This window comes from Eptesicus fuscus, chromosome 25, assembly GCF_027574615.1.
Source record: "Eptesicus fuscus isolate TK198812 chromosome 25, DD_ASM_mEF_20220401, whole genome shotgun sequence".
Lineage (NCBI taxonomy): Eukaryota > Metazoa > Chordata > Mammalia > Chiroptera > Vespertilionidae > Eptesicus > Eptesicus fuscus.
Window position 1 is genome coordinate 1,177,312 of NC_072497.1, and position 26,184 is coordinate 1,203,495.

At 53.3% G+C, this 26,184-nt stretch overlaps 1 protein-coding gene across 5 annotated transcripts in view; it reads right to left on the reverse strand.

Moving 5' to 3' along the window:
- MTHFS (methenyltetrahydrofolate synthetase) overlaps positions 1-26,184 on the reverse strand; it is a 59,057-nt gene that overhangs the window by 12,335 nt on the left and 20,538 nt on the right. For 2 of the 5 annotated variants that reach the window (XM_028138540.2, XM_054713426.1), the window contains exons 1-2: positions 18,208-18,407; positions 14,697-14,958 (exon numbers count right to left, since the gene is read on the reverse strand). In XM_028138540.2, the coding sequence (XP_027994341.1) occupies positions 14,697-14,958; positions 18,208-18,327 (382 nt within the window). In that variant the 5' untranslated portion in view covers positions 18,328-18,407. Of the gene's footprint in view, positions 1-14,696; positions 14,959-17,757; positions 17,933-18,207; positions 18,408-26,108; positions 26,162-26,184 lie in introns of those variants that run through there. The other 3 variants (XM_054713428.1, XM_054713427.1, XM_054713429.1) reach the window with 3 other exon arrangements.

Genomic DNA, 26,184 nt, shown 5'->3' on the forward strand with positions numbered 1-26,184 from the left:
AAAAAAGCTGAGTAATTCTGAGAATTGGATGATACTGTTTTATGTCTATCTGGATGACACAATCAATATTGAAGCCAGTTCCCGCGCGCCCCCCCCCCCAAAAAAAAGGCAAATATTGTATGCTTCCATGTATATGAAGGATCTAAAAATAGTCAAATTCATAGAAATCAGAGTAGAAGGGGGTACCCAGGGGCTGGGGGGGAGGGAGACAGGTTCAGCTAGAACGTCCTGGGACCCTGGACTCTGGAGGCTCGGGAGGTTAGAGCGTCACCCTGAACCCCGAAAGGCAGTGGGCTGCACACCTGGTCAGGGCATGTACAGGAGGCAACTCATCGATGTTTCTCTCTCTCCCCCTCTCCCTTCCGCTCTCTCTAGAGTCAATGAAAATCATATCCTCAGGTGAGGATGAAAAAGCACAGAAAGTAAGAATTTAGGGGGTGGGGTCAGTGCAGTTGAGCCTGGCCGGCAGCCGCGTGCTTCGGAAGGAAAGGCAATGCCTGGGGAACCCCGAGAGCAGTGAGGCGGGTTTCTTCAGACACAGGAATGTGGGGGCGCTCCTGGCATTCTTCCTCTTCCTCGCTTTTTAGGCGATAAGCTCTCAACGTCATTACGGCACGTGATCGGAGCAAGGCCTGGCTCCGAAGCCCTGACAGCGGCTTCCACCATTAGTTTTTTGGGTTTTTAAAAATTTTTAAAAATATATATTTTACTGATTTTTTACAGAGAGGAAGGGAGAGGATAGAGAGTTAGAAACATCGATGAGAGAGAAGCATTAATCAGCTGCCTCCTGCACACCCCCTACTGGGGATGTGCCCGCAACCAAGGTACATGCCCTGGACCGGAATCGAACCCGGGACCCTTCAGTCTGCAGGCCGACGCACTATCCACTGAGCCACACCGGCTGGGGCTCCACCATTTGCTTTACCGAGGCTGGTTAAACGGGCACATTTACCTAAAATGAAGCCATGTGGCACATTCGATTTCTCCTGCTCGCTCTCTTCTCCGGCCTTGGAGGGCTCCTCGCTGGGCTCGGATGAGCTGTGCCTTCTAGAACAAATCCTATTGCTGCCAGCCCGCGATAAAGCAGCCTATTCCTTGGGAATAATAGCGGCTGCTTTTCATATAACGGCCTTTCCTAATGCGCTCCAACAGCTTTTGTCACTCCAGCTGCCCTTTTATCTGCTTCAGTAAGTCTTCTGGCGGGGGCGGGGTGGGAACAAGCTTGCTCTTGAAACCCTAAATGTTCCCTAAAACCTGATAGAGCACCTTGATGGGGAAAAGGAAGCAGAAAAAAAAATCCTGAGGATTTGCAGCTCAATCAAAATGCAAGGGAATCGAGTTAAGAAACAGCCACTGCTAACAACTCGCTGTCCGAGGAGCAGAGGGCACGGAGAGAATGAACTGCTGATAACTCCGGGGCCCAGCCATCTGAGCAGACACAGGGATAGGTTGTATGCATATAGACAAGTAACTGCGATAGGGCGTGATGTAAGTAACGAGGCGTTAAGGTCGCCAAAGGAGGGACGCACAAGGTCGAAAGGGGTGAAGGATTATGAACTTACTAGAGGCCCGGTGCACGAAATTTAGGCACAGGGACGGGGCGGGGGGGGGGTCCCCTCAGCCTGGCCTGCACCCTCTCACAATCCAGGTCCCCTTGGGGGATGTCCGACTGCCTGTTTAGGCCTGATCTCGGTGGGGCAGGGGGGCGCTGCGAGAGGTCAGCCTGCCCTGCCCCCGATTGGGGCTGGGGCCGGCCGGGGGGTCAGGGGGGGGAAGGGGCTGTGGGAGGTTGACTGGCCGGCCCTGCCCCCGAATGGGCCGGTTGGCAGGCCACATTGTGTGTCATAGCAACCAGTCCTTCCAGTCGTTCCGGTCAGGTTGCTTGGCGTTATACACACTGAGTGGCCAGATTAGTATGATCTCTGAACGCATAATAATCTGGCCACTCAGTGTGTGTGTGTGTGTGTGTGTGTGTGTGTGTGTGTGTGTGTGTGTATGTATATATATATATATATATATATATATATATATATATATATATATATATATATTAGAGGCCCAGTGCATGAATTCGTGCATGGGTGGGGTCCGGCCAGCCTGGCCAGGGGGAGGGGACATGGGCGGTTGGCCGGCCTGCCTGCTGGTTGAACTCCTGGTTGAAGGGACAATTTGCATATTAGCCTTTTATTATATAGGATGTACACTGAGTGGCCAGATTATTGTGCGTTCAGAGATCATCATCATCTGCCCACTCAGTGTGTATAGACAAGTAACTGCAATAGGGCGTGATGTAAGTAATGAGGCGTTAGGGTCACCGAAGGAGGGACGCACGAGGCCGAAAGGGGTGAAGAATTATGAACTTATTAGGCCATCCGGATACCAGATGGGCTGAGCCCCAAAACAGCGCCCGCCCCCGAAGACGGGGAGCCGGAGGGTTTAAAGGCCTCTGGGGGGCTTTTTCTGGGTGGAGAATTCTCTGGGCAGGTCCGGGTCCTGGGAAAGTCGGGAGGGAGAGAGAAAGGCCTCAGCCAGCGGCATGTGGTCTAAGCCCGTGGGGTGTCCACTGTGAAGCGGCCTCAGGTCCGCTCCCGGGGAAGGGGCATTGATTAATAATTGATCAGACCTCACGGTAAGAAGTTAAATGCTGCATCCCACTGAGAAGGGGGACACGTCCGGGGAAACCAGTGAGGGGATGACCTATTGAACCAGCCATGCATCACTGAGGGGGATGCTGAAGGGCCGGAGAGAGGCAGGAGGGAGGGATAAACACAGCCGGCATCGGCACAGATGTGGGAAAGCGTGGACCGTGCGCGGGGCCAGTGCCCGGCTGTCTCTGGAAGGACCTATGAACGAGGACACGCTCAGCCCGTGTTGAGAAGGACCCAATGCCACAGGAAGAAGCTATGGATTCTGCAGGGAGAGCCTGGGCGCCCTGGATCAGCCACGGGGAGGGAAATGAGGAAAGACCGTGCCTCCAGAGAGCCTCCCAGGAAAAGCAAGACCCCACTGGTATGTGGAGAAATCAAAACACAAGTGGACCATATCTCGGAGATGCCAGGAAAAAGGTGAATAGATCCTCTCTGCCATTTTTAAAAGTCCCAGTTCAGCGGTATCGCTCCTTATAAAATTCGCTACCAAACCCCCGGCTCTTCCCGCACACAGCCAACACTGCGGGAGGAGGACTCGGGGGGGCCCCGCCAGCCAGGTGTCCAGGCCACAAACAGGCCCCTGGACTCTGGACACCGAGTTGTAGCCCCACTTAACCAACTAGAAAACCGGTCGGTGGAGGGGCACAGAGAGATGGAGGGAGGGGTGGAGGGACAGAGAGCGAGCGAGGGAGAGGAGAAGAGGGGAGGGGGAGGTAGGAGAGGGGAGAGGGGGATACATGGTGATGGAAGGAGACTCACTAGGGGTGGTGAACACACAATACAATATACAGATGATGTACTAGAGAACTGTACACCGGACACCTATGGAATTTTATTAACCAACTAGAGGCAGGTGCACGAATTCGTACACAGGTGGTGTCCGGCCCGCAATCGGGGCCCATCGGGCCTGGCCAGCCAGGGGGAGGGGACGCAGGCGGTTGGCTGGCCAGCCCCACCCCTGATGCGGGGGAGGCGATTGGGAGCGGGGCCAGCCAGGGGAAGGGGCTGTGGGCAGTTGGCGGGCCCACCCGCCCCCAACCGAGGTTGGGGGGGGCGATCGGGGTCAGAGCTGGCCGCGGAGGTGGGGCCGTGGGAGGTTGGCCAGCCAGCCCCGACTCCCTGTTGAACTCCCAGTTGAGGGGACAATTTGCATATTAGCCTTTTATTATATAGGATGTCATCCCAATAAATTCCATAAATAAATAAAGAGGAAGGGGAGAGGGAAGAACAGCACAGCCCCGTACACCCATGACGGCGATTTACACGCAGGTTTCGCTCTAGCTTGAGGTGCAAGGGTGAGAACACTAAACTAAAAACAATTTCTTTTTTTCTCATTTCAAACTTCTCTTAAAATTAAAAATTCTGCCACTTCCCTGAATTGAACATACACAGAAATGTACATACACCTAAGAGACGTTTTGATGTCTCAGTGAAAGGTAATGAAATAAAAAGCGAATTGGAAAAGGAGTTTAAATGGCTGACGAGCTGCGTGTAGGCACCTCCCTGCCACCTGGGTCAGGCCTTTTAACGACACTTAAGTGTTGGATGGCACACTCGGTGAATTGTCATTTGTGACGAGAGCACTGGGCGGGCTAACCCATCTTGGCGAGAATAACAGGCCAGAGCCCTTAAGGAAGTGTCTTTTCATCTTAATGGGCTGGGAGTTAACAAAAAGCAAATTGCCACTGTGACATGAGAATGTAGTCTAAGCTTGCTGCTGCACAAGATGAAACAGACAATTCCGGAACGGCTCCAAGGAAGCCGATGAGGAGGCCCTGGTCATTCGAACGCGAGGCCCCGGAGACCATGAAAGCTTCGGCCCTTCCTCTGTGTGTTTCCTTTCGTATCAAATAGCGGGGGGGGGGGGGGGGGGGGGGACACGACCTGAGCTTATGACTGGTGTCTGTTAGAGAAGCCTGACTCAGCGCAGGGCCTCCTTGGGAAAGCGAACCAGCATTCTGGGGACGAAAGGGGCCACGTGTGACCTGACAGCTCAGGGGAGGCCTGCGTGGCGGCCTTGCAAACTCAGAGACCTGACGTCACCCCACAGGATGGTCTGAACTTAAACTTGAACGAGAAGCAGGGATGGTGGGGCGTCACCTCCTAGGCCGGTGTCTTCCCGGACAAGGTCAGCCTTTACCCTCACGGAGCCCGTCTGTCTTTTTGCATCTGGGATAACACACCCTTGGAATGTCTGGGTACCTTGTAACCCCCCTTTTCCCGGACCCTTTGGGGCACAGCCTACTGTGCTGGGCGCCAGGACAGAGACCACAGATCCCCTCATTGTCATGTGAATTGTCCCTGCACCCACCTGAGTGTGTGTCCATCATTTCACTTTTTATCCAATCCCAGGGGTTCCCCGCTTTGCTTGCTCCCGCCTCTCTGGTCCGTCCCCAATGGATCACATGTCACCCACCTGCGTCCCTCCTTCGATGGCAATGTGTAAACACAGACGGAACCCCCATTCTCCGGAGCATCATCCCCGTCCGCTGAGGCTCTGCTTCCCGGCAATTGTCCACAGTTTGGCTCCAATAAATTCACAGAAATTCTCTACAGGTTTCCATGGTTTTTTTACGTTAACACTGCCCATGAACACGATCACCGAGGGACCGGGTCCGTGGGTGACGGATGCCGCCGGGGAAGGGAAGGGGGCCAGGGGTAGAGCGCGCGGGCTGAGGAGAGGCTGGGAAAGCAGCGGAGCCTCGCCGGCCTGGCGCGGGAACCAGAGTCCTAGCTGCTGCCCCGTGACCTTGGAGAAGCCCTTGACCTCCCGGGCTGCAGTGAGCCCACCTGAAGCCACGAGGTGAGTGAGGACCGGGCAGAGTTGGCTCTAACTCTGGGGGCAGGTTCTCTCCCCTCAGGGAGAGGCCACCCCAGACTCGGGGGGGGGGGGGGGGGGGGGAGAGGTACGGGGGCGGGGGGGCAGATGGAGCGCACAAAAGCACGTTCCAAAATTACAACGGCCTCGATTTATTTTTAATCTTGACCGTTTATTTTGGGGGTTCAAACAAGATAAGTGGAGGGGGGTTTTGTGAAGCAAAGGAGACACGTGTTCCAGGGTTAGAAGGACCAGCCTCCAGGGGAGAGCGTGAGCTGTTGCTGTGAGTCATACTGAGACAGCAGACCCCTAGGGTCCTGTCACGGCCATTATTTGTTGGCTTAGTAAAAAGTCACCCAACAAAACTCCCCCTGACACCCCAACAGCATTGGGGGACAGCGGTGTCAGCCTCCACAGAGCATTACTAGGTAACACCATGGCGGTGCTGGTAACAGGGCGTGTCCTCTGGCACTCTGAGGGGGTCACCTGGCACTCTGCCCAAGGCGATGCCACAGGCTGTCCGTCCAGGGATGCCTACAGGAGTCAGCGTCTGCCTCTCATCCTGGGCCCAGCCGCGACGCCAGTCTGCAGCCAGCAGAGGGGAGAGCGGAGTCCAAGGTCAGAGAGAGGGGGATCCGAACAACACTGACCCGGCCATCGCCAAAGCTCACCCTTCTGTGGATGTTTAGGTCTCGGGGCCAATGACATCCCGTTCTGCGACACCCAGACCGAATCAGATTACTTCCTCGGGATGGAAAGGTTCCTGGCTCATCAAACGGCCCAAGCAGCCCTGACTGGGAGGACAAATTCAGGGAAGAGGCGGCCGTCTACTTCATCTACCAATCTGATGCTTTGCTGTATACGTCACATAAAAATAGGGCCCTAGCCCCGGCTGGTTTGGCCCAGTGGATTGAGCGCCGGCCTGTGGACTGAAAGGTCCCAGGTGCGATTCCAATCAAGGGCACATGCCCGGGTTGTGGGCTTGGCACCCAGTAGGGGGCGTGCAGGAGGCAGCTGATCAATGGTTCTTTCTCATCATTGATGTTTCTATCTCTCTCTCCCTCTCCCTTCCTCTCTGAAACCAATTAAAAAAAAAATATATATATATATATAAATATATAATCCTATATAATAAAGAGGTAATATGCAAATTAACCCTCACACCCTCACAAGATGGCTGCCTATGACCAGGCTGGCAGGGGGGTTAGTGAGGGACGACCAAACGACTGAACAACAGGCTGTGTGGGGCGACCAGGCCGGCGAGGGGGGTGGGGGGGCAGTTATGGGCGACCAGGCTGGCACGCAGAGGCAATGAGTGGCGATCAGGCCCGCATGCAGAGGCAGTGAGGGGCGGGGAAGGGGAGGGGGGCAGTTAGGGGCGACCAGTCAGGCAGGCAGGTGAGCGATTAGGAGCCAGCATTCCAGGATTGTGAGAGGGGTGTCCGACTGCCAGTTTAGGCCCAATCCCGGGGTCCCGGATTGGAGAGGGTGCAGGCTGGGCTGAGGGGACCCCCCTCCCCGTGCATGAATTTCGTGCACCGGGCCTCTGGTAAATAAATAAAAGTAGTGCCCTAGCTGGGTAGCTCAGTTGGTTAGAGCATCGTCCTGATATGCCAAGGTTGTGGGCTCAGTTCCTGGTCAGGGCACAGACAAGGACCAACCAAAGAATGTATGAACAAGTGGAACAACAAATCTCTCTCCAATCGATTTTTAACCTTTTGCTCTCGGATGTTGAGATTAAAATTACTCTTTGAATGTATCAATAATTTGAAATATAAAAAAATCCAAATAAGTAAATTTGTATGAAAAGAAACTCCAGTTTTTTATTCTACTGCCGCGCTTTGTAAAATCTGGGGTATTTAAAAAATTAAATCCCGAGTAGAATAAAGGAATTGAGAAAAAAGCAAGCGAGTGCAAAGGGTTAAAAAATCATAACACAAAAACCCCGCGTGTGAAATTTGTGCTTAGGAACTTATCGCCACGGAGGACAGAGAGCTCCCTTTTTTCTAGGCCATGCTAATGTGAGCAAACCAGGAAGATAAATAGGCTACATAAGCCACACCGGTGACAATCAGCTCTAATCAGCTTGTCCCCAACACACAAAGCTGGATGGATGCTTTAGCACCGGAGCTGCCACATTCCAAGCTGCTGACGCGAGGAAAAAGCCTCGGCAGAATGGGATACTGGGAGATAAGGGAGCGCGGAGGTCGCCTACTCGAATGCTTCTGTAATAGCGAGAGGGCCAGCTCGCAGACGGCAGTCAAAAGAAGCTACGGGGACAGCCCGCTATCCTCTGCACATCTGCAGGGAGAAGCGTGGCTGAGAAAGTGACCTGTCCAGGGAACACCGTGCAGATAATGCTGTGGAGTAGGAGCAACCAGGTTGGAGCTGACTTTTTCTAATCAGGCTCAAGCACTGGGCTTCTGTATTATCTATAACTAGGGGCCCGGTGCACGATATTCGTGCACTGGGGTTGGGGGGTCCCTCAGCCCAACCTGCCCCCTCTCACATACTGGGTGCCCTCAGGGGATGTCCTACTGATGGCTTAGGCCCGCTCCCCACTCTCCTTTGTGGGAGGCAACCGGGCTGATCAGGGGAAGGCACCAGCCCCATCACCCCACTGCTGCAGCCACTACCAGTCACCACAGCCACCAAGGTGTTTTCATCAACACGGACTCCAGTCCCTTCACCAAGAAACAATGACAACTTTCTTTAGGGAGGGAGAGACAGAGAGAAACATCAATGTGAGAGGGACACTTTGATTGGTTGCCTCCTGTATGAGCCCTGACCATGGGCGCCAGGCTGGGGGGCATGCAGGGACCCCTGGGCCGCACGCAGTGGTGGCCCCCAAGGGTCTCCACACACCCCAGAGGCCAGCAGCCAGCCCCCCATCATGTGCGCCAGGCTGGGGGCGTGGAACCAAACTGCCTCTTGGTGCTGGAGCATTCCCAAGCGGCTGGGGGCACTATGGTGACAGGGGATGTTTCCACCGCGCCCCGCCCCCAGCCCCTTGGCTCCTGCACCTATAGGCTCAAAGTGGCCAGGGGGCGTTCTGGGAACCCTGCCACTCAGGACCTAAGCAAGGGGCCTACAGGCTCGGACTGGCCTGGGTCCTGAGGATGTTTGCGGGACCCAGCCCCTTGGCCCCCCCCACCCTTAGGCTCCAAGTGGCCAGGGGGCATTCTGGGACCCTGCCCCTCAGGACCTAAGTGCAGGCCTACAGGCTCTGATCGGCCTGGGTCCCGAGGATGTTTATGGGACCCAGGCTGCTCAGGACCTAAGCGCAGGCCTACAGGATCTGAGAGGCTTGGGTCTGAAGGATGTTTCCCAGACCCCAGACTGCTGCAAGTGTTTGAGGGCGGGAATGTTCCCGCCCACCAAGGCTCCCAGTGGCCAGGAGGCGTTCTGGGGCCCCTGCCGCTCAGGACCTAAGCGATCCGCCTGAGTCCGGAGGATGTTTATGGGACCCAGGCTGCTCAGGACCTAAGCGCAGGCCTACACGATCTGAGAGGCTTGGGTCTGAAGGATGTTTCCCAGACCCCAGACTGCTGCACGTGTTTGGGGGTGGGAACATTCCCGTGTCGCTATGGCGACACGGGAATGTTCCCGCCCAGCCAAGGCTCCCAGTGGCCAGGGGGCTTCTGGGGCCCCTGCCACTCAGGACCTAAGCGCGGGCCTACAGGCTCTGAGTGACTTAGGTCCCAGACCCCAGACTGCTGCAAGTGTTTGGGGGCGGAAACATTCCCGCGTCGCTATGGCGACGCGGGAATGCTCCCGCCCACCAAGGCTCCCAGTGGCCAGGGGGCGTTCTGGGGTCCCCGCGGCTCAGGACCTAAGCGATCCCGCCTGGGTCCGGAGGATGTTTATGGGACCCAGGCCGCTCAGGACCTAAGCGCAGGCCTACAGGCTCTGAGCAGCCTGGGTCCAGAGGACGTTTACAGGACTCAGGCTGCTCAGCACCCGCATATGCAAATTAACCGCCATCTTGTTCGCTCTGATTGGCTGTGGGCGTAGCGAAGGTGCAGTCAATTTGCATGTTTGGGTATTATTAGGTTAGATAATAAAAGCGTAATATGCTAATTAGACCGGACAGCCGAATGACCTTCCGGACATCATTCCGGACAAAGCCGCAGCAGTGGGGGCCAAGGCAGAAGTGGTTAGGGGCAATCAGACGGGCAGGTAAGTGGTTAGGGGCGATCAGGCAGGCAGGCAGGTGAGCGGTTAGGAGCCAGCAGTCCCGAATTGCGAGAGGGATGTCCGACTGCCAATATAGGCCCGATCCCACAGGCCTAAACCGGCAGTCGGACATCCCGCAAGGGGTCCCAGATTGGAGAGGGTGCAGGCTGGGCTGAGGAACCCCCCCTGTTGCACGAATTTCGTGCACCGGGCCTCTAGTATTCTGTATATTTTCATTTGACACTTGCATCTGACAGATGTTGAAGGTGGGGATGCTTATTCTATGTACATATTCTTCTGTCTCCCCAGCGACAGCTGGGCCTTTGGAAGGCCTGGACGCTCTCTTTCCCGAGCTAACAAGGTGTCTGACACAAAGCAGATGCGCAGACATGTTTGCTGGAAATTATAAAAATGTGACACACTCGATAGGCAATGAGTTGACTGCATAATGAATACTGTTCCGTTCCTTGCTTAAGGTTAATAATAGTTACCATGAACAGCTCATACGTGCCAGACAAGGTGCTAAAGCCGTACGTGAATGCCTGCGCTCATCTGTTTAGACCTGGAAGTGCCACTACACTGAGAGGAAAGATCTGCTTCCCCTTCCTCTTCCCACTGCCGTCCTTCCCCAGAAACCGGACACATACATGGAGGTCAAGGGTGACGCGTTGTAGCTCAACCTTAGGATGCACTCTAGAAGGGGCAGCGCTGACCGGAGGAGGCACTGAGCTGCCCTGGAGGACAGCGGGTAGACTTTCCGTTAGCAGGGGTGTTTGGAGGTGATGCAGGGGCTGGGGAGGAGCTGTTAATATATAACCCACCAGGACGGGGGAAGTGCCCTGGGCTCCCCCGCAGGCCTGTGAGTCGGGGAAAATGGTGCAGTCGGTGTGAGCATCATGAGCGCCTACAACTCCATCTTTCCTTATTTATAAGGAAACTGCAGGCCCAGAGCACAAAATCCGTGCGCAGTTACAGTCCCTAGGCCTGGCCTGCGATCAGGGCCATCTTCCCCGGCTGCCCACAGATGCCCCCCCCCCCCCCCCCCCGCCTCCCAGTTCCCCTTTCACCATAGGGTGATCAGTGCCTGACGGCGGGGGGAAAGGACTGAGAAGTCAGCTGTTACCACCCACTCACCGGCCCCGCCCCTGCTGCAGGTTGCCCTCTGTGTGTGGGGCAACCAGTAGGGCAAGGGCCTTGGCCTGGCGCCGCCTGCATCCCCCGCCACCCAACCCCGGTTCCCCATTCGCCATCAGGCGATCAGAGCCTGCCAGCCGGGGAAAGGGACCAAGCGGTGGTCAGTGCGCCTCATAATGACTGGGCCAGCCGTCGTTCTGATTGTCCAGCCTTTAGGGTCAATTTGCATATTACCCTTTTATTATACAGGACTAGAGGCCCAGTGCACAAAATACGTGCACTCAGGGCCGGGGGTCCCTCAGCCCAGCCTGTGCCCTCTCACAGTCCAGGAGTCCTAGGGGGATGTCCGATTGACGGCTTAGGCCTGCGGGAGTAGGACATTGCACTGACCACCAGGGGGAAGCTCCTGCATTGAGCGTCTGCCCCCTGGTGGTCAGTGCGCGTCATAGCGACTGGTCGTTCCGCTGTCTGGTCAATTTGCATATTAGCCTTTTATTCTAGGATGCCCACCTCATTCTCTTAAAATGCCTGCAACCTTGATTCTTGGGAACATGGAAGAGCTGTGTTTTGGTGGCGTGCATCTGGTCTGCAGGTGCAGGACAGAGGTAGATTGAGTGGCCCTTTTGGTGCCTGAACATCTGGCAAATACAAGACTGGATAGCATAAGTTCTGGTAGCAAAGACGGTAGCCCGCACTTCTGTGAGCCACCCTGACAGAGGATGGATTTTGTAGGTTACGGTGTCACCGTGGAAGGGGGATAGAACTGGGGAGAAGGCTGCATAAAGCTGTGCTGGGGTTCTTTGCAAGCACTTCAGTCTTAGCCCCAATACACACCTCTGGCAGGTGTGAGGCGCTGTATCACACAGCGGTCCTCTTAGCTGTGCCTGCTCTCAGCTCTGCGACTGCTTAGTAATTAAATCTCCCGAGCGGCTGCTGGCCAGGGAACAGCACGTGTAAAGGCCCAGCGGCAGAGAAGGCAAAGCGGGGGCGGGACACTGGGAGACGTTCGGAGTGGCTGGAAGTGGGGGAGCAGAAAGATGTAAAAGTAGAAAAAAAACAGGACCCAACCAGGAAAAGCCTGGTGAAGGCGTGTTTCCTTCCACCGAAGGCCGGCAGGAAGTCACTGAGAGGCTTCCAAGGGGGAGCGCGGGGCAGGTGTGCGCTTTAGAAATCTGGTCTCCATCACGGTGCAGATAATGGATGGAGAGGACGGAGAGCAGGCGAGACCTGGGAAGGAAGGAGCCTGGGGAGGCTGCTGCCACAGCCACACAGGAGGAGCTGGCGGCTGACTGCAGTAGCAGCAGGGGGTGGGCAGGAGGGGACAGGTTCCGTCAATCATCGGGAGATAGAATCATCAGGACTTGGCAGGAGTCGGCGGCGATCTCCAGGTTTCTGGCCCGGCCGGCAGGGTGGCGGTGCTACCACACACTGAGACGCATGAGTAGGAGCTGAGGGGATATGACTCAGTTTGGAACATGCTGTATCTGAGACGCCCACAGAGCATCCAGGTAGACATGTCCAGAAGGGAACGGAGAGGTCTGAATGGGAGACCTAAAAGCTTGTTAGCATGAATGATAATGTGATCATTACTATACAGACCAGAATTGAAACCACGGGAAATAATGAAATTATTCAGGGAGCCCTAGCCGGTGGGGCTCAGTGGAGAGAGCACTGGCCCCCGGACTGAGGGTCCCGGGTTCGATTCCAGTCAAGGACATGTACCTCGGTGCCGGCTCCCTCCCCAGCCCTGGTCAGGGCTCGTGTGGGAGAAAACCAATCGATGTGTCTCTCTCACATTGATATTTCCCTCTCTGTCTCTGCCCCTCCCGTCTACTCTAAAAATCAATGGGAAAAAAATATATCCTTGGGTAAGGATTAACAACAACAAAAAATTATTCAGGAAAAATGTGTAATTCAACCTATAAAGTTAGGGCAAGAGTCTTAATACCTTCCTACCTTATTATTATAGCTGCTTACAGAGAGCATCCCAAGTCAGGTACCAGGTGTACCGGTTAATAATGCGGATGTTTTTCAATAGATGGAGTTACACATGTGTTGATATATATGCGATTTGATATGGATGCTATTTTGTTGTATTGACAGAAGCTTCAAAACTTCCTATGTCAAATTTGCTGAAGGTGTTAACATCATAGATATTTTTATGCTTAAAAATGTCGAATTTAGTGCCAAAAAAGAGCATTTGCGGGAAGTTTTAATTCATTACTCTTTTTGAAGAAAAGTGCTACTGAAAGCTTTGGGAAGCTTATGGTGAACATGCTCCATCTCAAGATACTTGTGAACGCTGGTTTAAATGCTTTAAAAGTGATGATTTCAATGTGAAAGACAAAGAACGTCCAGGTCAACCGAAAAAGTTTGAAGACCAACAATTACAAGCATTATTGGATGAAGATGCGTGTCAAACTAAAAAACAACTTGCAGAAAGATTGAACGTTGCTCAGCAAACAATTTCCGATCGTTTACAAGCAATGGGAAAGATTTTAAAGGAAGGAAAATGGGTGCCACATCAACTGAACGAAAGTCAAATGGAAAACCGAAAAGTCATCAGTAAAATGTTGCTTCAACGGCAAGAAAGAAAGTCTTTTTTGCATCGAATTGTGACTGGCAATGAAAAGTGGATTTATTTTGAGAATCCTAAATGCACAAAATCATGGGTTGATCCAGGTCAACCATCAACATCTACGGCAAGGCCAAATCACTTCGGAAAGAAGACAATGCTCTGCGTTTGATGGGATCAGGAAGGTGTGGTGTATTATGAGCTTCTAAAATCAGGTGAAACCGTTAATACTGATCGCTACTGCCGAAACCGGTTTGGCTCAGTGGAAGAGCGTCGGCCTGCGGACTAAGGGTCCCGGGTTCGATTCCGGTCAAGGGCATGTACCTTAGTTGCGGGCACATCCCCAGTAGGGGGTGTGCAGGATGCAGCTGATCGATGTTTCTCTCTCATCTGAAAAAATCAATAAAATATATTTAAAAAAAAAAATACAAACAACAAATAATCAATTTGAACTGCACTTTGATCGTGAAACAACCAGCACCGGCCAGAAGACACAGCAAAGTAATGTTGCTTCATGATGACGCACCATCACACACTTCAAAACCAGGTAAACACATGTTAACAGATCTTGCCTGGGAAGTATGAACCCACCCACCGTATTCACCAGACCTTGCTCCTTCAGATGACCACTTGTTCTGATCGATGGCACACGCACTTTCTGAGCAGCACTTCAAAACGTACGAAGAAGTGGACAATGGGGTCTCTGAATGGTCTGCCTCAAAACAAGAAAAGTTCTACTGGGACGGTATCCACCAATTACCTGAAAGATGGGGGGAATGTGTAGCTCTCGATGGACATTACTTTGAAGAAAGCACTTTTGATGTTTCTCTTGAAATGATCGCGTTTTCTTTGATTACAAAATCCGCGTTATTAACCAGTACACCCGGTAATGTGGGTGTCTTGGAATACAAGTAAAACACAAATTGGTCCCTCCAGCGGAAAGTGACCCCCAATGACCCAAACATCACACGCAGATCAGAGGTCTAAGAACTCATCACAGCCCTAACCGGTGTGGCTCAGTGGATAGAGCGTCGGCCTGCGGACTCAAGGGTCCCAGGTTCGATTCCGGTCAAGGGCATGTACCTTGGTTGCAGGGCACATCCCCAGTGGGGGGTGTGCAGGAGGCAGCTGATTGATGTTTCTCTCTCGTCGATGTTTCCAACTCTCTCTCCCTCTCCCTTCCTCTTTGTAAAATATCAATAAAATATATTAAAATACATATATATATTTTAAAAAAAGGAATACTTAGAGTTCAAGAGAAATTGAACATAAGTAAAATTAAAAGAAAAGAACTCATCACAGTCTCCCAGCACCTAGGATGTCCATCCTGGTACCGCGTGCTCACCTGTGGACAAGGCCTCCTCCCGAGCCTCGTCCTCGTCGGGCTGATGGATATTCCAGGATGTTTTGGGAAGCGAAGCAATCTCCTCGGGCGACGCTAGCCGTACCATGTCCATGTGGCTGCTCTGGAACTGGTACCGGGGGATAAAGCAGGTCTTGCCGCGGCGGAAAATGTCCTTGATGATCTCGTCGGTCTCGATCTCATCGTGCATGCTCAGGAAGATGGAGACCCTCTGGGCCTTCTGATACTGACTGTGGGCCATCACCTGCGTGGGAAACGAGGGCCGTGGTATTTGCCAAGATTACGCTTTCAAAAATCAGTGACTCCCCTGAACAGTGTCAACATTTCCTCCCCCACCCCCGTCTTCTTCAACTTCTTTTTTTTTAAATATATTTTATTGATTTTTTTACAGAAAGGAAGAGAGAGGGAGAGAGAGTTAGAAACATCGATGAGAGAGAAACATCGATCAGCTGCCTCTTGCACACCCCCTACTGGGGATGTGCCCGCAACCAAGGTACATGCCCTTGACCGGAATCGAACCCGGGACCCCTCAGTCCGCAGGCTGATGCTCTATCCACTGAGCCACAGCAGTTAGGGCTTCTTCAACTTCTTTAACTAACCAAAAACAAAAAAACAAAAAACAGCAGGGTGCTACAGTGGGGTCCTGAACCCTAAATTTTGGTTTTAACCCCATCACTTACTTGTCTGATCCCTTTACACCTCTCTGACTCACCTATTTTTGTAAGTATGAAAACTCATTATAAAGTCACTGTGGAGTCCTAGCTGGTTTGGCTCAGTGGATAGAGCATCAACCTGCGGACCGAAGGGTCCCAGGTTCGATTCTGGTCAAGGGCACATGCCCAGTTTGTGGGCTTGACCCCCAGTAGGGGACATGCAGGAGGCAGCCAATCAATGATTCTCTCTCATCATTGATGTTTCTCTCTCTCTCTTTCCTTCTCCCTTCCTCTCTAAAAATAAATAAATAAATAAAGAAAGAAAGAAAGTCACTGTGGGGCCTGGCCGGCGTGGCTCAGTGGTTGAGCATTGACCTATGAACCAGGAGGTCACAGTTGATTCCCAGTCAGGGCACATGCCCGGGTTGGTGGCTTGATCCCCTGTGGGGGGCGTGCAGGAGGCAGCCGATCCATGATTCTCTCTCATCACTGATGTTTCTATCTCTCTCTGAGATCAATAAAAATAGCCTTCTAATAAAAAAGTAATATGCAAAATAACCATCACTCTGCTATACACACAAGCCACGCCCACCAGCCAATCAGGTGTGAGTATGCAAATTAACCCAACCAAGATGGCTGTGGTCACGGAGCAAGCAGGAGGCTTGGGTTTCCCTGGCAATGGAGGAAACCAAGCTTCCCACATACCCTGGCCAGCCGTGGACTCCACTCAAGGCTACAAAGTTCCAATTATAGAAGATAAATAAATCCCAACAAAAATGGCAGCAGCCACGGAGCAAGCAGGCTTGGGTCTGCTCAAGGCTACAAAGTTTCAATTATAGAAGATAAATAAATCCCAGATCCTAGGGCCTCCACTTGGGTTGCCGGGGGGTGTGGCTGGCCTGCAAACAACCACAGGCCCCTAGCCCAGGCCGCCCTATGCCCCAAGGGAACCCCTACCCTGATCCGGGACACACTTCAGGGCAAACCAGCTGGCCCCCACCCATGTACCAGGCCTCTATCTATATATATAAAAGGCTAATATGCAAAGTGTCCCCTCAGGAGTTTGACTGGGAGAACAGGAGTTCCATTGCTCGCTATGATGCGCGCTGACCACCAGGGGGCGGCACGGAACATGGCAGGCAACCAGCAGCGGTGGGGTGCTTAGGAAGTGAGGGAAGGAGGAGGTGGCGAGGCGGGGGGGGGGGGGGGGGGGAGGGGAACCTGATCAGCCCTAATCGCTAGCCAGGCCTAGGGACCCTACCTGTGCATGAATTTCATGCACTGGACCTCTAGTCCTATATAATAAAAGGGTAATACGCAAACCGACCCTAATACTGCACAATCAGGAACGACCGGTCGCTATGACGTGCACTGACTACCAGGGACAGACACTCAACGCAGGAGCTGCCTCCTGGTGGTTCTTGGGCTCCCACGAGGGGAGCTCCGCTCAGCCACAAGCCGGGCTGACAGCGGGGAGCTCCGCAGCGGTGGTGGGAGCCCCTCCCGCCTCCTCAGCAGCTCGAAGGGTTTCCGCCTGACGGCTTAGGCCTGCTCCCGCTGAGGGCTCCAGGGCTGTCAGGGGGATGTCTGACTGCCAGCTTAGGCCTGATCCCCCCAGGAAGCAGGTTTAAGTCGGCAGGTGGACACCCCCCAAGGGGTCCCAGATTGCGAGAGGGCACAGGCCCCCCCCCCCCCCCCAAGTGCTCCGGGCCTCTAGTATATTTAAAAAGCTAAATATTTTTTTTTTTAGTCTTTACCTACTCACGGGACATGGGTTTTTTTCTCTGGTGTGCCACCAAAATCAGTCCCCCCCATGCCTTTAGAACGAGCCTTCCTGGCTGACAAACCAAACCCCATCCCATCAACAGCCCGGAATGCAGGGTGTCCCCCCAAAATGCATACAGACTTTGAACAGCTGACAGCTCCATTGTTGTTTCTTTCTTTTCACACTTAAACCACTGGAATTAATAAGTACTCAAAGTGTGTGTCCGTTTTGGGGGGACACCCTGTATCTCACGAGGCGGCGGTGAGAGGAACCAATGGCGGGTTTGGAACCCCCAGACAGGGAACCCCGCTCTCTCCCCGCCTGTCTCCCCATCCGCTTCCCACCTTCGCGGGCAGCGGGGGAATCCATGTTTCCTCTCATTCACTGGTCACCCGCTGCCCGGCAGGCCCACGCTAGGCCCCGCGCGAGCGAGGCTCAGTCAGGGCGGCCTTGGCTCACGGGCGCCGGCACCCCGAGTGCACGTTCCGCCTCTGCGGTCGCCCCGACTCTCCCGCCATGTCACCGAGAGGGATCCCCTCGCCTCCTCTGGGTTCCCGACCTCGAAGGCTGCCTGAAGGCACCTCAGCAGGGCCGCCCCGCGCCCACCAGGGGTGTCTGTCCGCACCTGCTCCCGCCTCAGCACCGGCATCAGCCCCCCGGGGGCGAGCTCTTCCGCACCCGCCGCCCCGGGCACAGGGCGGCACCACTCCGCCCGCTCACTGCCATCCTCACAGCCGCCCTCCCTCGGGGACCTCGCGCCTTCGAGCGCCCCGACACGCTCCCAAGGACGTGCGCGTGCCAGAGGGAGGGGACGTACGCACGTCGTGCGTGGGACGTAGGCACGCCGGGGCTGGCGGAAGTGCGGCGGAGGGAACGTGCGCGCGCCGGGGGAACGTGCGCGCGCGTGCGCGTCGGGGGTGAATGCGCGCTGGGGGACGCGCGCACACGGGGAGCGGAGAGGAGGGAGGATGCGCGCGCCGGAGGCCTGCGCCTGCGCAGATCCGCAAACCCGCGCCGCGCGGCCAGGAGGACGTCCACCTGGGCCGCCACCGTGGCCGTCCCTGCGATCGCGCACCTTCTGGGCCAGGAGGCGGGACTGGCGCAGCCGCTCCTCGGCGCTGATGGCCCGCAGGCGCTGCTTCAGCTCGGCCCGCAGGCTCCGCTTGGCGCCGCTCACAGCCGCGGTCGCCGCCATGTGGGGGGTACAGGCCGCCCTCTCGCCCGGTTGGCGCAGCTGGTCCGCAGGCCCGGGAGGGTCTGGCGGCTTCCGGATCGCGAGCGCCCCGCCCCCGCCCCGCCCCGCCCCGCGGAGCTGACCTGCGCGGGCCACCCCGGCTCCTGACGATCTCCGTGACCATCGGTGGGGTGGCGAGCGGGGGTTCGCCCCTCCGATGGAAGCCGAGCGCCGGCGGAAACCATGGAGGCACCGGGCGTTCCGCCCTGCGGGGCCTTTACCTGGATCGGGAGGTGCGGGCACCTCCGGGGGACCTCCAGGTGGGAGACGGACTCCTGTGGGTCAGATCAGCCCTCTCGGGGCGCCGCTCTGGAACCCCAGGGAAGGGGGAGGGTCCCACGGGTAAGGACATGAAACTCTAAGATAATTGCAAGTTTAGAGAAAACGGACTACGTTTTATGTTAATAAATACATCAACTTCACTAAAGTTTGTGTGGAAAACAAGCAATCAAGAATAGCGAGGCCTGGCCGGCCTGGCTCAGTGGTTGAACATCGACCTATGACCCAGGAGGTCAAGGTTCGATTCAGGGTCAGGGCACATGCCCCTGTTGCAGGCTCCATCCCCACTAGGGGGCGTGCAAGAGGCAGCCAATCCATGGTTCTCTCTCCTCATTGATGTTTCTCTCTCCCCCTCTCCCTTCCCTTTGAAATCAATGACAACATTTTTTAAAAATATATTTTATTGATTTTTTACAGAGAGGAAGGGAGAGGGATAGAGAGTTAGAAACATCGATGAGAGAAACATCGATCAACTGCCTCCTGCACACCCCCCTACTGGGGATGTGCCCGCAACCAAGGTACGTGCCCTTGACCGGAATCGAACCCTGGGACCCTTCAGTCCGCAGGCCGACGCTCTATCCACTGAGCCACACCGGTTAGGGCTACAAAAACATTTAAAAAAACACAAAACACAGCCAAGAACACACTGAAAATCGTAGGGGGGAACCAGCCCTTCTAGACATTGAAACTTACCGTCATGAACTCGGACACACACATGGCAGTAGAACAGACAGAAGCACAGAAACAGACCCGAAGCCGTGTGGAAATTTGGTGTATCATCTCCAGTCACGGGCACGCGTGGGCTTTTTAAATACCTTCAACTCAAAGTCGATCAAAGGCCTCCGCAGAAGAACTAACACAGAAGTAATGGAAGAAAATCTAGGCATACCTTTTCATCGCCTTGACTTAGGCAGTGGTTACTTAGTTATAGCAACAAAAACGCAAGCAACAAAAGAAAATTTATCAAAATTAAAAACGTGCATCTGCCCTGGCCAGTTTGCTCAGTGGTTAGAGCAAAGGAGCTTGGTCTCCTACCCAAGGACCGAAGGGTCACGGGTTCGATTCCTGGTCAAGGGCTGTACCTTGGATGCAGGTTCCCCAGCTCCAGTAGGGCGGGTTTGGGAAGCAACCAATCCATATGTCTCTCTCTCTCTCTCCTCCTCCCTCCTCCCTTCCACTTTGTAGAAATCAATATACTCAGGTGAGGATTAAATATATATATATACATATCAGTAAAATGAAAAGATTACCTAGAGCAGTGGTCGGCAAACTGCGGCTCTCGAGCCACGGTTTGCTGCTCTCTATTGACTAATGAGTTTGCCGACCACTGGGATAGGGGCTTAATCACAAGAAACAACAACAGCCTGTAATTATTGGAATTGAGAGTCTAGGTCAGTGGTGGGCAAACTCATTAGTCAACAGAGTGGCAAACCACGGCTCGCAAGCCGCATGTGGCTCGTGAGCCGCAGTTTGCCGACCACTGACCTAGAGGATGGGAGCAAATATTTGCAAGTCATCCTATATAATAAAAGGCTAATATGCAAATCAACCGACCGGTTACTATGACGTGCACTGACCACCAGGGGGCAGACACTCAACGCAGGAGTGATCAGTGCGCTCCCACAGTGGAAGCGCTGCTCAGCCACAGCGGCGGGGGCGGAAGCCTCTCCCGCCTCCTTTGCAGCGCTAAGATGTCCGACTGACAGCCTGCTCCCCGTTGGACATCCCCTGAGGGCTCCCAGACTGCGAGAGGGTGCAGGCCGGAATGAGGGGACTCCCCCCACCCCCCCCCTGCACAACTTTCATGCACTAGGCCTCTAGTATATTTGATAAGGGGCTCATGTCCAGAATAGTATATAAAGAATTCTTACAACTCAGCAGTAAACACACACACAGATAATCCAGTTTTAAATGGACAGAGGTCTTCCATAGACGTTTCTTCATATAAGATACACAAATGGCCGAGAAGCACATGGGAAGATTTCAACATTATTAGTCACTATGGAAATGCAAATCAATACCACAGAGAGACACCACTCCACACCCACTGGCATGGCTATAATTTAAACACACACACAAAACAACAGAAAGGGGCTGCAGAGGATGTGGAGAAACTGAAAACCCCTCATCCCCCTGCAAGTAAAATGCAATACGAACCTTGAAGATCGTACGCTAAGTGAGAGAAGCTAGACAACAAGGGCCACGTATTTTATGATCCCATTTATGGGAAAGGTCCGGAACGGGCACACCCATGGACACAAAGCAGCTGAGTGGCTGCTGCGGGCTGGGGGCCAAGGGCACTAAAGTTCAGGATTTCTTTTGGGGATGATGACCATGTCCTAAAATTCAACTGCGGTGCCAGTGGTACCATGCTGAATGTACTACGTTTTAAAAGGGTGAGTTCTGCCCTCACCCATTTGGCTCAGTGGACAGAGCATTGACCTGCGAACTGAAGGGTCCTGGGTTTGATTCCGGGTCAAGGGCACATGCCTGGGTTGCAGGCTTGATCCCCAGTGGGGGGTGTGCAGGAGGCAGCTGATCCAGGATTCTCTCTCATCATGGATGTTTCTCTCTCCCTCCCTCTCCCTTCCTCTCTGAAATCAATAAAGAAATACACCGAGTGGCCAGATTATGATGATCTCTAAATGCATAATAATCTGGCCACTCAGTGTATATACTATAAAATAAAAAATAAAAGGCTAATATGCAAATTGTCCCCTTGACCAGGAGTTCAACCAGCAGGCAGGCTGGCCAACCGCCCATGTCTCCTCCCCCTGGCCAGACCCCACCCATGCACAAATTCATGCACCGGGCCTCTATACACTGAGTGGCCAGATTATTATGCGTTCAGAGATCATAATAATCTGGACACTCAGTGTATATATTTTTTTAAAAAGATAAGAGTGAATTCCATGCGAATTATATCTCCATAAAATAAAAAGGCATAAAAGAAAATATAAATGTTTCCACTCATTTGTGGGGGGAAATGCAGTACATGTATAAACCAGAACCTGACTGAGTTTGGGCGCCTGCGTGGGAATGGGTGAGAGAAGGGTAGAAAGAATGGGGAACAGGCATGGACTAGCAGCGAGGAGGAGAAAGTGACATTTCTCGCCTGCTACTTGGTTCTGCATAGCTCTGCTAGGACCACGGTAATGTTTTACAGACAGACGTGCATACACCCGGGGTGTATGGGGGGTGGGGCAAGGGGCGGGGCAAGGGGCGGGAGCCAAAACGCAACCCAAGCAGGGACAAACCAAACTGGATTGCAAATGATTAACATTAACCACAACCAAATGGGTGGAGAGCTTACGTAACTTTGGACTAAGTATTTTGACGAAATGCCATAAGGCTAAAGACAAAAATAACTTTATACAAATACTGGAGGCCCTGTGCACGAAATTCATGCATGGCTGGGGGAGTGGGGGATCACTCAGCTCAGCCTGCACCCTCTCCAATCTGGGTCCCCTGCCTGCCAGCCTGATCCCCCTAACTGCTCTCCCCTGCCGGCCTGATGACCCTAACTGCTCCCCTGCCAGCCTGATTGCCCCTAACTGCTCTCCCCTGCCGGCCTGATCCCCCTAACTGCTCTCCCCTGCCAGCCTGATCGCCCCTAACTGCTCTCCCCTGCCGGCCTGATGACCCTAACTGCTCCCCTGCAAGCCTGATCGCCCCTAACTGCCCTCCACTGCCAGCCTGATCCCCCTAACTACTCTCCCCTGCTGGCCTGATCGCCCCTAACCGTCTCTGCCTTGGCCCCTGCAACCGTGGCTTTGTCCAGAAGGACGTCCGGAAGGATGTACAGAAGATGTCCAATCTATTAGCATATTACCTTTTTATTAGTATAGACAGGGTATCCCCCCAAAAAATGTACACACACTTTGAATGGTGATAAAGTCAGCATTTATTAACATAGAGTTCACTTTTAAAATTTAAAAGCATCTACAGAAATTAATAATTTGTCTGTCAGTGCCTGTTTTCAAATTGGAGACCGTTCTGGCCCAGGAACCGCTCTTAACACAAAGCAGCGGGATCGCAGACATCAAGAATCACTTCCTTCGGTGTTTGTGCACCCTCCATTTGTCAACTGTTGCCTGTTTTGTACCGTAAACTTTAACATATATTTTTGTTGATTTCAGAGAGGAAGGAGAGGGGAGAGAGAGAGAAGCATCAATGATGAGAGAGAATCACGGATCGGCTGCCTCCTGCACGGCCCCCACTGGGGATGGAGCCTGCAACCTGGGCATGTGCCCTTGACGGGGAATCGAGCGTTCATAGGTCGACGCTTAACCCCTGGGCCACGCCGGCCGGGCCGTAAACTTTATCTTTTATGGATCCCCATAAAAAAGTCCAGTGGCTATGTTTTCTTTGTTCAAAGCTGTCTGGCTTCACCCATTATTTCAAGTCAGTTAAACCTGAAAAGGAGCGGAAACGGAGTCACCAGCTGTTAAAGTGTGCATACACTTCCTTGGGGACACCGTGTATTGCCTGTAGTTTGTACGTCTGTTTTCCAGAGGGCTGTATATTAGCGGCTGTCAAACTACTTTATCTATATTCCACAATTGAACAGTACATACATACACGAGTGGCCAGATGATGATGATCTCTAAACACATAATAATCTGGCCACTCAGTGTAGATCCTATAGAATAGAAGACTAATATGCAAATTGTCCCCTTGACCAGTTCGACTAGCAGGCAGGCGGGCCAACCGCCCATGTCCCCTCCCCTTGGCCGGACCCCACCCATGAACGAATTCATGCACCAGGCCTCTAAAATATTTATACACACACACACGCACATACTGAGTGGCCAGATTATTATGCCTTCAGAGATCATAATAATCTGGCCACTCAGTGTATATTGTGGGTAATGAGAGTCAGGTTTCTCCCTTTTGGAAAAAAACAGGGACAACCGCAACCAAGGTACATGCCCTTGACCGGAATTGAACCCGGGACCCTTGATTCTGCAGGCCAACGCTCAATCCACTGAGCCAAACCAGTTAGGGCAGGAAGTTTCTTATATTTATACTTTTTGAGCCTCTTTGTTCGCAGATATTACAAAGGGCTCTGTGTGAGTTATTGTTACAGACAGTTGTAACCTTGAATACATAATGAGTTAGTACGTGGCATAAGAATATGGGAATTGTTATCAGTATTAGTCTATTACTTTGGATGGCTAGCTTGCAAGGTCAGATAGTTAAGTTTATCTTTTTCTATTATTTGAACTAAAAATAAAGTCATTTTATAGAATAAGAGTCTGTCTTAAAGTGACAGAGTTTATAGGACTAGGGACTATCTAACAATAGCAGAGAGTTTCAAACAGCAGTTTTTATACAAGATGGGGGTTGCTCTGCTTCAGCAGCAGACAGAGCCACACGGGCTGCTACTGCTTATCAAGAAAGGGTTTGGCCCTAACCGGGCTGGCTCAGTGGATAGAGTGTCGGCCTGTGGCCTCAAGGGTCCCAGGTTCGATTCCGGTCAAGGGCATGTACCTTAGTTGCGGGCACATCCCCGGTAGGGGGTGTGCAGGAGGCAGCTGATCGATGTTTCTCTCTCATCGATGTTTCTAACTCTCTATCCCTCTCCCTTCCTCTCTGTAAAAAATCAATAAAATATATTTTTTAAAAAAAGAAAAGGGTTTGTTTGCCCGGCTGGCGTGACTCAGTGGCTGAGCCTTGACCTATGAACCAGGAGGTCACGGTTCGTTTCCCGCTCAGGGCACAGGCCTGGGTTGTGGGCTCGATCCCCAGTGAGGGGGCGTGCAGGAGGCAGCCGATCCGTGATTCTCTCTCATCATGGATGTTTCTCTCTCCCTCTCCCTTCCTCTTGGAAATCAATAAAAATAGATTTTAAAATAATAATAATAAAGCAAGGGTTTTATTTCCATACAGGATGATACACAACAGTCCTCCCCTGTCGGCAGTTCTCGCCCTGTGGTAGAAGTTTCCAGATTCAAAACAGTGGCAACCGACTGGTTTTAAGTTGGGCCGATGCCACGGGGAAGACACGGGACATTCACGGGCTGCTTACGACCCGCCCTGTGGGTGGGGAGACCAGGCTCACCCAGCTGACCTTGACTGGCAGCTCCGACTCCTGCCAGGGGTGGGGGAGGAAGCAGAGGGTCAGGCGGTCCATCTGACCAGGAGGAAGCGTGAGAGGAGGCTCTGGCCCTGAGGACCAGCGTGGGCCTGGGCGTCCATGTGACCCGCCCACCAACCCCATGACCTTGGACCAGAGACTTGCTGCATTTAAGCCTGTTTTCTCCAGAGGAAACGGGGATCCATCTACCATGTCCCAGCAGAGGCAATGCAAACCCCAAGGGGTAGAGACTGTGTGGAGGGATGAGGAGGAGGAGTGGGAAGGTCTAGAGCGAGGTACAGAGCTCCCGTGTCGCAATCAAATTTGCTGACCTCGTCCGGCCGGCGTGGCTCGGTGCTTGAGCATCGACCTAGGATCCGGGAGGTCTCGGTTTGATTCCCGGTCATGGCACGTGCCCGGGTTGGGGGCTCGATCCCCAGTGTGGGGCGTGCAGGACGCAGCAGATCCATGATTCTCCCTCATCATGGATGTTTCTCTCTCTCTCTCTCTCCCTTGCTCGCTGAAATCAACAAAAATTATCTTTTTAAAAATCGGAGCACAGCCCTAACCGGTTTGACTCAGTGGATAGAGTGTCGGCCTGTGGACTAAAGGGTCCCAGGTTCGATTCCGGTCAAGGGCATGTACCTTGGTTGCAGGCACATCCCCAGTAGGGAGTGTGCAGGAGGCAGCTGATCGATGTTTCTCTCTCATCGATGTTTCTAACTCTCTATTCCTCTCCCTTCCACTCTGTAAAATATAAATAAAATATATAAAATAAATGAATAAATAAATAAATAAAAAATAAAAATCGGAGCACAGCCTAACAAAAGGCAGTTTTCTAACTTGTGAAAAAAATTTTTTTTATATATTTTTATTGACGTCAGAGAGGAAGGAAGAGGGAGAGAGAGAAAGGAACATCCATGATGAAAGCGAATCACGGATCGGCTGCTTCCTGCAAGTCCCCCACTGGGGATCGAGCCCACAACCTGGGCATGTGCCCTTGACCGGAATCAAACCTGGGACCTTTCAGTTCGCAGGCCGGCGCTCTATCCACTGAGCCACACCGGCCAGGCTGTGAAGTCTTTTAATGGGAGGTTGACCAATGGCCCGACACTAAGTCATGGACCTCCCTTTGTCCTAACCATCCCACTGTGTCCCGCGTGTCCGGCTGCCGTCTCCGTCACCTCCAAGTGGCCAAGGAGTGCCGGCTGGGGGAGGGCACCCGGAGGAAAAACTCAGCACCCCCGGGCACCGGGGCGGACCCAAGACAGGGCCCCGGGAAGTGGCAGCTGACGCACCCACTGCAATGCGGGCCAGTGACACGGAAAAGGGCTTTGGGTCACGGCCACGCCCGTCAGGAAGCCGCCTGGGGCCGAAGACTCACCTTCCTCTTACTCATCCCTGTGACCTGTCCCCGGGACCGAGGGCGGGGCAGCCCTCCGCTGGGCTCCCAAGCAAAA